The 16,034-nt window shown below is 43.9% G+C and overlaps 2 protein-coding genes across 3 annotated transcripts in view; one reads left to right on the top strand and one right to left on the bottom strand.

The window, feature by feature from the left end:
* Positions 1-1,052: 1,052 nt before the first annotated feature.
* Positions 1,053-4,995, bottom strand: LOC105697013. The gene is made up of 8 exons (XM_023434585.1): positions 4,739-4,995; positions 3,688-4,142; positions 2,644-3,538; positions 2,392-2,543; positions 1,994-2,064; positions 1,779-1,911; positions 1,393-1,574; positions 1,053-1,115 (listed from the first exon to the last, which is right to left on the bottom strand). The coding sequence occupies exons 1-8, from the start codon at positions 4,993-4,995 to the stop codon at positions 1,053-1,055; spliced, it is 2,208 nt and encodes a 735-aa protein (XP_023290353.1).
* Positions 4,996-6,833: 1,838 nt separating this feature from the next.
* Positions 6,834-16,034, top strand: part of LOC111674374 — an 81,731-nt gene continuing 72,530 nt past the window's right edge. Inside the window, exons 1-2 of one of the 2 annotated variants that reach the window (XM_023434586.1) lie at positions 6,834-7,325; positions 7,417-7,732. In XM_023434586.1, the coding sequence (XP_023290354.1) occupies positions 7,541-7,732 (192 nt within the window). In that variant the 5' untranslated portion in view covers positions 6,834-7,325; positions 7,417-7,540. Of the gene's footprint in view, positions 7,375-7,416; positions 7,733-16,034 lie in introns of both variants that reach the window. The other variant, XM_023434587.1, reaches the window with a different exon arrangement.

Genomic DNA, 16,034 nt, shown 5'->3' with positions numbered 1-16,034 from the left:
CGTTTAAATTGATCTCTTGAGCTAGTGGCTGCGATTTTTTTCGGAGACTTGACACTTTTGAATAAACATTTTAGCAAAAAAAAAAAGGAATAAAATGTATATCGTTCGTAGGATCGTTAGAGACAGATACAGGAAATCCAGAAATATAGACCCATATTCATGTAATTTACATCACGTATGAAATTAGAATAACATACCTAGTAATTTATCGTAAAGAATCACGTAAATTGCCTGGGATATTTTACTTATCCAACTCTGCCCGTGAGCAATCTCCCAACTCACCTCTGTAGGTAAGCTGTGGCGCCATCTATTAATCGGAATTATTGATAACGATTGAGCAACTATCGATAATATGGACTAAAATCTTTTTACATACTTTTTCATAAATCATGCTTGGTTATTCGGCTAAATATTTTTTTTTCAGTTTATTAATCTAATTCCCATTGTTCAAATATTTTACTGATTCAACTTGTCAATGTCTTTCTTAAACATTGAAATAGATGATAAAAACTCGGATGGTAAAAACTCGAATGGTAATTTTCCAACAGAAAGCAGAACAGTTTATAACTTTCAAAAATATCTGTTTCGACGAGAAGGCAGCACCTGTTAAACTATCACTAAATTTATAGATGGTTCATATGAAATTATTTTTCAGCAAGTAGCTTATAAAAACACCAAAAACATATTCTATAGAAATAAATTGATCAATAACCTGATACATGAGTAATAATATTCTGTGGCCCTTCTGTTCTCCTCACTTGAAGATAAATTTTCGAATTATTTTTCTCAAACGTTCTCTTGCGTTTGTTTATGTTAATTAATAGTTGTTTTGAAGAAAGTGTTATTTATGGAGCCTTGCCCTTGAGTTAAATAATAGGATCGGTAAAGTTGAATCCATTTAGAAGAAAAAGTGAAAGATCGCTTTCGATTACGTTTTATACAGTATTTCATGTTGCTCTTACAGATGAAATCTAAAGATATATCAGATTTATATGACAACCAATTTGCAGGCTCGCATATATGTGCATCCATCCATTTAAGATGCGCTATATTCAGTCCCTTAGAAAGCTCTTTAATCTCCGACTTGTTTCACTCTCAGCAATTCCCTGGCGTATCTGAACAAATGATTGTAATTCATAAAAATCTAGCGATTATGATCTCAAGACACTCGCGCAAATATTTCGTTACTTTTTCAAATATTTCGCTACTTTTTCGAAAATAATCAAACCCTCTACAAAACGGAACGCACTTTCATTATACCAAACATTGATCCGTGATATGTTCTCTTATTTGAGAAATAAATATTTCTTGAATCGAAGTGCCGAAACTTTGGCGTTAAGTTATGCGTTCAAATGTATTTGGCGCGAAACTGTACCACGATTCTTGATTTACCTTAGTTAAAACGGGGCCCTCGAGTGTATCAGTGGAAGAGGTGTTTTCATCTTTTTTGTCGGGTATTTTTTGCGACGTGTTTGTCTTAGGGTACAACGTTCCTCTTGTCAAGATTCGTATACTTTCGCGAGACAACGCCGGAGTAATTAATGCGGCAAGGGGAGTCCTTTCCTTGACAAGACCTAAACATTAACAACCTGTTTCATCGTTCAAGCAAAATGGCAGACGTTGCTTTTCGCTTTTCTTCCAGCATGGAAGCGTGAGAACAGAATTTAATTTTACATAAATAAAACTGCTTTTGCATTCAATACCAATACCAGATCTGAGATAAGTGGCAGGATGAAAGTCATTTTATGCAATATTCAGAACTTCTTCACTGAACTAACCTTCCATGTTAATCTTCCTCGTTTTCAGGGACGCACACATTTGGCTTACTAAAATTCTTTGACTATTCGACATCCTTCGCAATATCACGCGATCAGGATCAAAATAGTTGGGATCTTGCGTGGCTTTCCAAGGCTAAATCGCAAGTCGCGTAATGTTTATTAATAATCATTCCTGTTATACTTTTTATAACTAATGATTAATCGATCTTGAATACCTTAAATTGACACTTTTCAGCTGAAGTCGGTCTACCTCGACCCATCGTGGCATCGTCCTTTGTACGCTTTCCTAAATTCAGAATATTTCCAATTTTTGTAACATTAGCAATTTTTTTAAAAGATTTAGAATGGTTTGACATTAATTTGGAGACATTCTGAACTCGTTTCCTTTTAACGGTATTTTCAACGTTCCCCACTGCATAATTTTGTTCTTGATCATTGTTTTCAAACACATGGTTTTTCGCCGTTTTACTAGCACTCTTTATTTTGGTTTGAGCATTTTTTTTAGAAGTTTCTTTAGAAGGAACTGTGGTTTGTTTCGATTCTATTTTACCGAGCGATTCGGCATTTCGAAACCCTTTTCCTTTCGTACGTGTTTCAAGTGAACATTTCGAACTTGACTTGTTTAATCTTTCAATCTCTTTTGGAAGGTAAAAAGTAGTATTTCCCTTATTAAAATTTTTCATCGATCTATCTGTTTTCTCATTCACTCCATCATTTTCTACAGTTTTACAAGTATCGCTGAATGTGGTGCTTTCCTTTTCACAACTGCAACAAGAATAATGGCATATCAAAATCATTTTTAATCCAACGTTCTTGTAAACTTTCTCCATGCATTTGTTATAACTAAAACAAAAAATTCTCTTACGAAATCGCGTCGCAAAATTCATTGGTATCGAAAACTGGTTTAACCGCGTTTTCATTCCCGTGTTCGTTTTTCGAAAGAAATTTCATTTTTAAATTAGCCAACATCTCTTCGTCGTTTACAGTCTTTGTTTTGTTAGGATCGTTAAAGAGATTTCTTCGAATTTCCGTAACAAGAACATCCAAGCTCGGAGCTGGCGGAACTTCCAAAGATCGGACAACTAATTCCTTTTCCAAAATTTTTTCGAACCGAGGGTCGACTTCTTCGATGACGATCGCTTTTGAAACGACAAAACTCCCCGGCGATGAGACAAAAGGCAGGCCGTGCAAAGATTCGAGGAAAATCTGTATGTCTGGTCGCAACAACATTTTTTGGATCTCTTTCGGATTTTTCGCAACGTGAAGGATTTTTTTCATTTTCCTTGGATTGACTTTTGCCAATACATCCAACACAGTATGCACTAGGGTTTGAATTTGAATATTTACGAGAATTGGGACAATCTTAAAACTTCTGTTCCTCAGGTCCATGCACTTTACAGGATATTTAAGGTAAAAACACTTTTTCTTTCTTTCGGCGATCGTTTTCGGAGTCGTAACTCCAGAAAGGAGAGAGTGCAAGGATTCTGAAAAACGGGCATCATCTCCAAATCTTTGAAACGGTGATTTCGTGCCAGAGGACTTTGAAGCCACGTCCTTTCCGGATTTATTGCTCGATTTAATCGTTATTAAGTCCGGGGTCGTTTCACTTTCCTCGTGAATGAAATGCCTGAGTTCCTGGATGGACCTTCCACTTTTAGCTTTTAACATCGTAATGCTGCGGTCTACCTTGAAACTAGACTTATTATCAGACTGCTTTCTCGTCGGACTTCTTGAAATAGAGATCTTGGAGTGGGTTGCACCTGAGATTCAAAACGTCTATATACTTACTTGTGAAGTATAGTTAAAAAGTTCCAAAGGGCAATGAATTATTCCAAGTCTACTTGAATTACAAAATTATTAATTACTACTTCACAACCTCTCCACCCTTGTCTTACTTAATTAACCGTACCTTTGAAGAAAGAATTTGTAAGACGCTGACTAGATAATATTCTTTCATCGTCCAGATGAAGAGAAAAGCTCCTTTCATCGAAGACGTCCAAGCTGGATCTTCTAGAACTTCCACGAGTAGGTCCACTGGTGACAACTTGCTTCGTTTTTAATTCACGAGAAGCTTTGAGAAAGGAACAAACATCTGGCGAAATAATCGGCATCTTTCCCAATTGACTAGGCACCATTTTAGAGCGTTCATTATTAATAAACAGTGCCATGGCGGCGTCTTCGTTATTCTCCACGTATTGTTTGTATCCACGCTCGAATCCTGCGACAGTTTCTTCCTCCTGAACTAACACACGAGGATCCTTGTGGTACTTCAGCTGGTCCGAAAACTCACCAGACACATCAGCATCTCTTCGAATGTCAACCACATAGCAGGGGAGAATATTGTTCCACGCACCGCTACAATTACTTTCCCCTTCTGCCAACAAGTATTAACACACCATTACTCAATAAAATTGTCTTCCACCGCATTAACACGATACTACTCCACGTCATCAGTACTACTAAAGGAAACGGATGTTCCCAAGGTACACAGATGCAGGTAACACATTTTCAGCGATTCTTTGCATTTTTACACATAATAATTTTCACGCATAATAAAAATACACAGTAGCAATGAAAGTAACTATAAAACCACATGGAAAAATAATACCTTTGAACCTCTCTCATCTCTTGCATGTGTTACTGAAAATAATTATCATTAAGAATAGACGCGAACAAATTTTCACATATTACTGTCCTGAGAAACATAAAAGTTGATTAACTCAAAGAAATATGCATTGCGACAACAACATTCTGCTATCAAATACGCCCAAAGAAATGTCAGATTGAGTAAACAAAATTCGTTTAAATCGACATAAATTGTTCTTCTCAATAAAGTAACTGTGTCTTGCAACTGTGTATCAATTATATATGATTTAGGTCATAATGTATTGTTGGCGATACATGTTTGTCTCAGTCAACTAATATTTTTTCTCAGGGTGGAATCACGAAGCAGGTAAGACAGAGTGTCACCTTTTTCCAGTAACGATGTGACTGGTTTAATGGAGGAATTATTCCATTCGCTGTCATTAGACTTGACAGTATGAGCAGTCAAAAGATGCAAGCAAAGCATCTTGTCGGGGTCCAGCTCTCCATTGGTAAAGAGCATCTCGCGAACGACATCGTAGGTGTCCTTGGGTTGTTCCATGGTCACAGATCCACTTTCCTTTATGGTGCCGGTACAGTGGTAACAGAATCCAGGGTTGTGGGTGTCGTACATACGCACTTGCATCGCCTGCATGTCAGTTATCATGTCTGCAAATTATACTTAACGACACTCTGCGCGTCGCCACCCTCGAAGCACAAGTGGATGAAATATTTAATGCATGGCATGCTTTTTGCGATAACATTTGAGAAAATCACGGGAGAAGATGGCGTTGCGCCACATTTACATGCAAATCCTAAAATGTGTATAATGATAATATAATTGCGGTGAAATTCCAGGAATAATTTTCCAGGAGATTTCCTTCGCTGACATTATTTTTAATCTTCATTCGTTGGAAAGGAAAAATCGTCAATACGGCTTACGTACGGTAATTGACGACATTGGGATTCCTTTGTAATGATAATATTCGACCAGTATAAATGGTAATCATATATGTACAAGATAACCTCATGAGGTTACATTGTGCTTTATACATCATTTAGAGTCATATTTCAGAATTAGTAAAATTGCGCGCACTGGCATTTATTGGCAGATTTAAAACATTGTTTAAAAATCCTACGACAAAATGGAATCCACTTACATTTGCAGTAGCACGTATGGGTAGAGTATTAACATTTTTGTAGCGACTTTTGAAACGTCGTCTAGTCGCCTCCAACAATTTGATCTCTGATTTCTCAGCTTTATCAAGTTTTTTCAATTCGTGTAAAAGTCTCTGCCTACTGATTTCATTCTGCTTAGCAAGTTTGTCTTGAAGATTTGTCTCGGTTTTGCTGACCATATCTACGAGGGTTTATGGGCCACATTTGAGAGACTTGAGAAGGAATGTAGATAGGCATGTAACAATCTGAAGATAGCCAGGAATACCTTCTTCCTTCCCTGTAGACTGCAGATCACGACTTCAAGTGATTTATAAACAAGCGTCTACAATTATACCGAATGTCGCTCGATGATCTACAGATATCCAATTCAATTCTATTTTAATACTCAAACGATATCCACGTACTCGGTAATCTAGATCGATATCAACTCTTCACAGCTACAAAGTTGCTATAAGTCAACACCTAGGGAGAGCTCGTTAAGGTTGCAGTCTCTTCGCTCAGCCTTGTTGGAAGGATCAAAATCCCATATAGAAGGCCTTTCGCTACTCGATCCGATTTACTCGGGAATTATGAATCACCGTTGATATTCATACTCGCATCGCCACTCAGAGGAGGTCGGCAAGGTGTAATTCTCTCGGCCCCGTACGTGCACCTGGCAACACGCATACTATTTCGCCAATGGTGATCTTATAAATGGTACCATAATGTCAAATACGGCAAACGAATCTGAGAAAGCAGGCGTATAACCGAAGCTTGATTTTTCGAAAAGTCGCCGCTCTCGCCGCTAAACATCATCAAATCAGAGCGAAAAAAATAACCAAATTAACAACTAAACGCCCTTTAAAATAATTTCATACAAACAAAAATAACAACACGAAAATTTAATAAAAACTCAATTCCAGCTGTACGCTTTTATTACAATAATAATCATACAATTTAAATTAAATGGCAAGACATAAATCGATGTCAATTTAAAAACTCCCATTTTCGACCTTTGAGTGCAAGTGGCATAACAGGTACTTCAAATCGTCTAAATTTTGATATATCGCCCGAGCACTGAGCTCGATAGACGGCGCACGCGGTGGCGGCGCCGAGCGGTCGCTCGCCCGCGGGAGGTGGCCGTCTTGATTTCAGTCGTGGCGCGTCAGGCAACCGGAGCGCCGGTGTATCGTGGGTGAATCCGTGCGAGGTGGCTCCTCGTGACAGCGGTACGTGCGGGTCGGCAGCTGGGCTCCGATTGGCTCTCGCGGGCCGCGTACGGAGCCCGCCAGACCCTAGGCGGCGCACGCGCCACTCGCGCATGCGCACGGCCAAGCTCGCCGGCTCCGCTCAACCTCCAGCGGCGAGTCGTCTGTTTACGTTGCATACGTAATTCACCCGGTCCGCGGGTAAGTCGCGCCAGTTCTCGCGCCGCCGGTGAGCTCGAGCGCGCGGACCAGCTGGTGACCGAGCAGTGGCTTGAGCGCGGGACCGACCGGCCGCCGGAGGAGAACTCAGGACCCTTGGCGTCCGGTCATAACTATGGCGGGACTTTTCGAAGGGCGCGACGAGTCGACCTTTCTAGGGCGCCCGGGCCGCCGCCACTGGCCCAGCACCATCTAGACCTGCTCCGACGGACTCCGACACGAGCGAGTTTCGCGAAAATTCCGAATAAAACCGAACGACTTCTCCGAGGTGTGCCGTCATTTTTCCCGCAAGATCTTTCCTACTTCGTGACGGAAGTGGCGAGTGCACCGCCCCAGGGTTTGCCGGTGTCCGGGTAATAACGTCGATGAGTTACCACCGGTTAGCATGGACGTGGCATTGAAAAGTGAAATGCGAGTGAAAAACTGCGGTGGGTTGGCTTGCGTTTGATTGATCTGTTATTTCAACGCAGTGTACTGGCTGGAGCGCGACACGAGGCTAGAGGCCAGAATATGAGATCAACGGTATCACCGACGTGTCGTAGGGTGGCCTAGTAGCGATGGTTGCCGGTCGGTGAGGAGACCAGGTCACCCGGCATGGAGTTCGCGGGCTACAGGAGCACCGGGCCGCGCATGCGCGCGCGCCGCCGCGCCGAGCTTGGCCGGCGTCTCACCAGGAGGCTGTCGCTCGTGGCGAAGATGCCGGCCGCCATCCTTAGCAGAGCCCATCCGCCCGAGCCGCGACCCGTCGAGATCACCGCGATCGCTCCCGACAAGACACAGCTTACCGTGAGTCACGCTTCCTCGCTCTCGATGTTCACCTCGCATGTCGTTACCTGCAACCGCGTTTCTCGAGCTCTCGTCAAATCGAGTCCGCTCGCCCGAGAAACGCGCGTGTGAAATTCGCGCCAGATATGCCCATCGTGCACCTGTTATTGCGTCTTAATCATCGACTACCATTTTTCACCCTGACCGACACTTGTCGGGTCGTCATCTTGTGGATTTCTTGCGCAAATTTCTGGAGGTAGCAATAAGGAAACCAAGATGGCGGCAAGGTCGTCTTCGGACCCCCCGTTGACTCTCCCCATGTAGCGATATTAATTGGCACGATACTCGTGAACCGTAGCTCAAATCGCAATTAAATATTGCGAATATTGCTCCAACATTGAAATGTGAACACTTTGTTTTGTTGGAAGATTATTTCATCGTGATACACAAAAACAACATATACACATAGTGTTTCCTAAACATGCGGCAAAAAATCAAGGGGTGATTTCTCAGGTATTTTTATGAAGAAAAGTTCATATAAACATTTGTCGAAAAATGCTTTCTAAGGTAGCTACGCTCCTTCAAATGAGGCACCGTGAAGACGGTTTTTCCTCAATATTTTCGAAACCGTCCATATTGTAATTATGAAATTTGGTATACAGCATGAACTTTTGACGCTGAATCAGAATCGGAGCTCAGAATTTCAAAATTTTAATCAGAAGCGTCCCATAATGAAGGGTTTAAGGGTAAAAATAACCCCATTTTTTAATGGACATCTTTTTTTACATTTTGATTTTAGAATATGATACCTGAAGGATTTTGATGTAAAAAAGATACTCTTATTTCATATCGATAGGGTTAATTGTGTTTGAGAAAATTGCAAATTTCTACGATGCACATTTATCTCTTTGGGCCCAGGGTGCCCCATTTGAAGGGGCGTAGCTCCCTTAGGAAGCATTTTTCAACAAATGTTTATATGAATTTTTTTTCATAAAAATATCGCAGGAGTTACCCCTTGAATTTTTCCCGTATGTTTCGGAAACACCCTGTATATCCAATATTGCGGAAGCATTACAAAGTACCGCGTGCTTAACGACATGTATTCTATATTGTACCGGTACATTGAACGTGATATTTTCTGGGACGCGAAATATTAACTTAATATTGCCAGTAATGGATAATGTAACAATAATTGTTGATACAGGGGTCGTTATTTGATGGCATGGAGTGCGGGAAAACTCTGTTTAAGGTAATTTTTTTAATTAGATGAGGTGAAGCGCAATGGCTAGGATTCGTTTTGAAGTGAGGAACGTGCACATTGGTATGTGTCGATCTCTTGACTGGGATAACTCCGCGAATTCCACGGTAGAAATCGAAACTCTTGGTGGGTTCGCGCGAGTTACGTGCCGGCGCGTCACGCCGGCACTTGTGCACGCGTACGTGCGTATTATGCACCGCCTATATCGAGCAGACCCTTATAACCGATCGAGTGTGCATATAGTTATGCCTGCATGAACGCGGAGTTAACTTCGATAAGTATTATGCTCAGGAAGATTGCACTCGACGCAGAGAGCGAAAACGCGGCAGAGCACTTGCGCGGTACCCAGCGATTCCGAGGGAAGTAAGTAACGCGAAAATATGTGTTATTGCACAAAATCCGTGCTATATGTTTTTTCCCTTTCACGATTGAGACATTTCCGAGCGCCATGTTGAAGTCCCGTGAGTCAGTGTGCACCGGATTTCGTTGAGACTAGGGGTTCATTTGAGGTTAGGTTGCTTGAACATCTCAAGGCAGTGAGCCATAACGTGTCCAATTTTAGGTACCATTATCAATTAGGGTTATGAAGGGACGAAGAGGTGCGTTCCACAGAAAATTCCTGGGAACGTGTTTCCCCGATAAAAAATGGCAGAATTTGAACGAACTGGGTAAAATCTGGCTAAATATGGTCTTGGTGCAGAACTCACTTGATGTGCGCGCACGTCGACCTTGTGTGTCTTGTACACCTAACTTTCGAAGAATGTCACGCACGAGTTGTCCGGCTTAATGGGTAACTACGATCGCTTAAAATCCTCCAGTACGGAGGCAATGTTAACCCGTCACCTTCGGGCTTGTAGCAGTCCTTCGATCTCTGGTTTTGGATGCGACCGCAGAAACCTGAAGAACTTTTCGAGGCCACCCACCGAAGTACTGACCACCGGCAAAGAGGTGCTTAACCCGAGGATTCGTGGACCCGAATGACGCCGGTTGACCCACCAGGAGTTCATTCACGTGCCCGTCGCGTTGTCACGACGGCATGACATCACGCCGTCACGACGCCGCCTTTAAACCCCGAGGCCAGAGGGACTTAACGTAATCGCCGTAAGAAGAAAGTCAAGCAGCCCGAGTCGCTTTCTACCGGCTCGGTGAAACGTTTTTGAAGGTTGAACCTCGCCGAACCGCCGGGCCGATGGTTATTTGTATTGGCAATTAGTGCTCGTAGGCGAGAACGGCTAATCGGCTTTTACGATCGATCTGTACCGTACACTTGCGCGCACTAAGGTGCGGAGAGTGGTTACACTTGGCACGTAAGACTCGTAAATTTTGCTCTGCCCTCGAATCTCGTTACGCGTCGATGAAGGTATCCCGATGTGTGGGAGTGATCATTCCCGGCTTTTCTGCCGGTCACGCGAGAAGGAGAGAGTACTCTCTCTGGACATGGGTGACCAAGGAAGAGGGAAGGTCCTAAGGAAATGCGTGCAGGTGGATTCGCTATTTCCAGTTTTATTGGAATTTCCGGTCGGCATGATGCCATCGCCATGACCGATTATCGACAGGATGAGTACGCACGGTTTATAAGGCAGAAAATGTATCGTTCGAGAGGTCTTCCCTCGCTTTTCCTTCCTTGTTAATTGATTCTCGATCTCCCGCCCATGTGCGTGCCGGGCCTTGGAAAAGTGCGCGGTTTGAATATGCATCGTTGTGACACCCGAGACCGTGGCGAAACCGATACAGCTGGTCGTTCGTTGAGCTTTGACTTTTCCAGGTGGAGTAGCGGCCGGGACTTAGAATGCGAGCCAACTCCCCTGGAGGACTCTTGGAAAGTTATTCAATGGGCGCGATTAACTCGTTTATTTATTAACCAATTCAATGTCATTTCACCTCGGGGTTGCCGGGGATCCGCGATTCGGTTAACGCCGATCTGTTTTACCAATTAATTTATTAGTCAATTCGCAGGCATTTCACCTCGGGGATGCCGATGGGGTTCGATGTGTTTTGAAACCTGTATATATTTCCGTGACCCGTTCCTGCTGAACAGGTCGCGAGTACCGGTGCACGGATATTAATAAATAAATGGTGGGGATTGGAATTTTGCATCCGACGATTCTATTATCGCCGAGGCATCATACCGTAGGATACCCGGAGGATTTTATTTCCCCTTCTTTCAGTTACTCGTAAAGACCTGTCGATACGTCGTTACGTGGAAAGGCGAAGATCTTGACGATGATAAAGATCTTCTATGTATCAACTGCGAATGGAAATCAACATTTCTTTTAGTCGACAATAATGTTATGACCGCGGCATTCTCGAGTAATCTCCTTTCTGCCCTTTCAATAATTTATACATTCATATTTTAACGATTTATAGATAGTTGTATCAAGTGATGCTCATTGACAGCGATCCCATATTTATCTGCGACAAGTAGATATCAAAACTTTACTCCCGACAGTCTTATTACTGTCAAATTATTACAGTAAAACAAAACAGTTCCAATTAATGTTACCAGATGCGCGATGTTAAAACATTCCTCGCTATCCATAAAAAGGTCGCTCTCGACCAGAAAAACGTATAAACAAATAAAATAGTAAGAACACAACAATCTAATCCAGTTAAAATGCCCTGAATTCTGGTTCCCTTAACTGTATATTTTTATTAGCGTAGCACCGCAAGCCGAATGGGGAATTTTCTCTCTCTCGATAATTCATAAAGACACGTCGATACGTCGTTTCGTCAAGTGGTAAGAACTCGTAAAGATCCCTACCGTATCGGCGCTAAGTGGGTGCTCACAAACGGCGAATTATACGACCGATTCATTTATTCCAATCGGGCGGCGGCCACAAGGGGGGCATGAAAAAGTGGATGGTAGCCTTTAGATCTGCACCGGTACTTATCATGCGGAGATTAGTGCGGTCCAATGGCAGCTGCAATTATCCCTTGGATCGTTCGATCTTTGCTTATTATACGCCTACCGATTAACTTTGCCGGGCCGCACGTACGCTCGTGCATCGACTTTGCGTGCGTCTCTTTCTCTCCCCCGAGTGGAAACTATGTGCTCTTATAAAGGCAGGCCAACATTACTCGCAGTCACTATGAATCAACATTCGAACCGAGCGCCCAGCAGGACAAAGGAATTACTATTGCACCGGCGGGAATGTCCCGGCGCGAAACTTGCGCCAGGCCTTATTTGCAGTTTCACGATTGAAAAGCCTTTTTCCTCGAGGATTCGCCATATAAACCCCCACAATAAAGCGCTTTCTCGAGGCGCCCGATCGCGGTCTCACCTTTGTCTCTCGATCGATCGAAGGCGATCGATTAAGTCGATCGTTGATCGCCGATTCGCCCTGTCGTTTACATCTCGCTCGGTGAATACGACAGACCGCCTGTTCACCAGACTTCCACCTGGATATCCCTCGACGTAACGACGTCTAGCTGAACCTCTGGATAATGCACTCTCTATGGTGGTTTGCTGAATTAGGGGTGGTAACTCTGGATTAGGGACAATGGGCGCTTTCGGGACCCCCGTTCCTGGATTCGTGGAAAGAATTGGAACTTGCTTACTAACCCGCCGTTTTGTTGACGTGTCAACAGGACGTGATCAGTGGGATTCCTGGAAAATTTGTGGAACCGACCACCAGGTCTGGTGAGGCTTAACGAGCGGCCAATTGTGCCTAAACGGCCGTTATATAGTGCTTGGAGAGATTGCTCGTTAAATCGCTGAATGTCGTCCGAGGAAATTCTCAGGAGAACGGAATATGGAGGTCCTGGAGGAAACTGCAGGAATTTGGAAAATCACCGTTGACGACCAGGGCTTGTGCTCTGATTAACGGAGTCACGCTGTCTTGCGCTTTGCCGAGCGCACGGGGGCATTATTGCCGGAAAACAATAGTCTTTTCTCCGCCGCTTGACCACAAGAAAGGTTAACTCCTGAACGGTAATTGTCGGCCGGTCATTCGCTACCGTGTACGCGCTAATCCCGGCTGCGACTTGCGAAATCTGAAAGAACCAATTTCGTTCCTTTCGATCTGAGGTCTCCTTGACGTACTCTCCTTGGCACTCTCGGCCTCGGATATCCGTTTTACCACCCCGGGCGTGGGATGAGCTCCTATCAGCCGAATGCTGAGTTTTTTTTCTGCCTCTCGAGCTGACGGCTTCGAAAAACAAACATTTTCGGGGCCAATGACGGGCTTTTTGGAGATGCAGGATGAAGACCTTATCCCTAACCACCGAAAACTCTTGCTGTCCACTGTACGGTAACGAAGCGTGTCGTAAACGAATCGAACGGGTCCTCCTGCTCCTTTTATGTGCGCCGCTTCGTTCCACGATCGGTGTTATTTGTTCTCTTTAATCTGCCCATCGCATCGCGCATTCTTTTACGGTGGCTGCCACGCGGCCATGCCGCTGACTCTTTGCCGTGTCGTGCGTTCGGTTTGGTCTGGATTCACCGGGATCGAGGCGAAACTTAGGTACCATCGTTCCAAAATCAGGGACAGGATCTTCGCGCAGGAAAAAGGTTCATTTAACAAAATCGTGAAGATCGACTGCATTTGGTTCATCTCAGAAAACGTTTTCATACGGTCAGCAGCTTTTTAGTTCACTTGATCGAACTCCTTCGCTTCGATCAATTAATGTGCCTTGTTTGAGTGATCTACCAAATTTGATATGATCAACCAAGAGTTATTAATAGAATTCTGTCTTATCAGCCAATTGTTCAATTGCCCATAGACTCCGTTCCATGACTGAACCAACAAAAACTTTATTTCACGAACCAAATATATTCTGTGCGTACCGATGTCACAACATCATGATCAAATTCTACAAGTGCTGCATTCCGATCCGGATCTACCTAGATGTTGATCAACCATAAGTAATTCTTCATCGATCACCCAGGAGAGGCCCGAGATATTTTATAGTCTAGAAATCCATCTCAGAAGGTGTTCCTCTACTTCGGTTACTCCTTCAAACGCACAGTCGTCATGTACAGGAGAAACGGGAGTTACGCTTACGCACTTTCTCGCATTTCGATCAATCGCCGGGCGATTTGGCGTCGTTACGCGGTGCTCCATCGACGAAACTTTCGAAAGTGCAGCTCGAGAGAGTTGGTTTGGGAAAATCGACCGGGATTCGAGTCTCTGGGGGCGAAGGATGACGGACCGAAGTTTCTGAATTCGCCAAAAGGGGAAAAATCGTCACAGGGAATGGACATCTTCGGAGGTTGATTCATTTGTGTGGTGTCGGCGGTGCTTTCACCCTGTCTCTTACGTCACGTAATTACCGTGACTGACCGTAACCGATCGAAGGTGCAAATACGAGCGAGTCTTCGATACGCTGGCTGGACGTTTCACTTAACTCGGCCCGAAAGCGTCGACTCCGAGTCGATTCCGAGGATTCGGAAATCTCTGAGAACCTCGTTTACCTTGGGACCCTCCCTTTTTCACCGGCTCCTCGCATTCTTGTCCCGGCATATACGACCTCGGTTTTTGCACCGAGAGCCAAAATCAACGTCTCTATTCAAACCCAAATAATTACCGGAGGATGGTTTTCTTGCGACTTTCCTATAGATAAAAACGACAGACTTCTTAAGTGCACGGTGGATGTTCATTACGCTTAGAAAAGTATTTCGGTATTGTATACGTTGATATGAAAAAATATTGGATCTATAATGATTTTCTGTGGTGGTGCAACGATGGGTCTTGTCGTTTGGAAATGTTATGTGTTGACTCTCTAAGTACAGTAGTAATGAGAAGTGGTGTAAAAAGACACAACGCTGTGTATCGAAGTCGGATTCAAGATCTTCGGATTTTCGCTGATCTACCACCGAGAGCGTTGCTTCGGTGAAATTTTACAATTAGAATGTATCGTCTGCTAGTCTTTGTCACGTTAAAAACATCATCTTCTGTATAATATGCACGGATTATCGTTGCACGTTGCGATACTACCTTATAGCAATGACGTTTCATTTTTCTCCGTGTAAGATAAAATAAGAAGACAAATCTGATAATTTATTTGCAAAGGTGGGAGGAATATTTGGGGTTGGAGGAGTTTGCTTTGTTCTTGTATTTCTATTCTCAAGCATAAATTCGTGAAAATACATTGGAGACATGTGGCGCAATTTCACTTTAGGGTTTCCCTCGCGAGCTTTTAAGCTCGGGGAGTGTCGGACAATGTTGCTCAGCGAGGAGCATCTCGTTGCTCAATATGGCCCCCCGTGACGTCACCAGTTTCCTTGTTCCTCGCAATCGTTCTTGCAAGTCCATCTGGCAATTTTCTCGGAGTGCTTTCTTTTGTCCGCGCGGCAACGCGACACCCACTTTTTTCCTTACGCGAGCATCCACGGCGACAATTGGTTCGAGTCTTTTGGTCCTTTCTTTCTCGCTTCCTTTCTCCGTCTCCCTCCCTCGAGATGCCGATGCCGCAGCTGCATAAATCCAGCTTATAAATGAGATCGTAGCCCCCGTCGGTTCCCCTCGGATTCTCCGTGTAGCCATTATGTGGCTCCGCGAGATCGCGGTCGGATCGGCCGATAGGTCGAAGGTGATCGGTTCGTCATTACGAAAGGTGGTTGCCGGTCGGTTGCTTTTTGAAACGCGGAAATGGATCGATCGGCATGGTTGCTCGGTAGTGGGGTCAATGACGTGACTGGGGACCGACCGCACTCACACCCAGGAAGCGTTTACGGCTAAGGCAATGCTTGTCGATTACGCAACGCGAGGAAGGGCGGACCCAGGAATGTAAGGTTTCTTGAGGAACGTCATTATCCGATCGACTTGGTCAATAAGCGGAAACGCTGCCCGGGACGAGCTTCCAAGCGCCCACTGTGTTGGGAATTTGGACGTCATCGGATATTGAGTTTAATGCCATTAAACGTTTCATCGTCATCATATTTGCAGAACGAACTTTTACCCATAACTGGAAGAGCTGCATGGCACGAGCCTTTTTGTGACCACTGTGTTGGGAATTCAGACATCATCAGATTTTCTGATTAATTCTATTACACGTTTCATCGGTGTTACGTGCGATATCTTCATCAGGAAGTTTTATCAATGACGGGAAACGTTGCATGAGATG

Source organism: Orussus abietinus, unplaced genomic scaffold (genome assembly GCF_000612105.2).
Source record: "Orussus abietinus isolate OABI.00-Male unplaced genomic scaffold, Oabi_2.0 scaffold202, whole genome shotgun sequence".
Taxonomy (NCBI): domain Eukaryota; kingdom Metazoa; phylum Arthropoda; class Insecta; order Hymenoptera; family Orussidae; genus Orussus; species Orussus abietinus.
The sequence above is the reverse complement of the archived record's forward strand: the minus strand, read 5'-3'. Positions and strand labels throughout refer to the sequence as shown.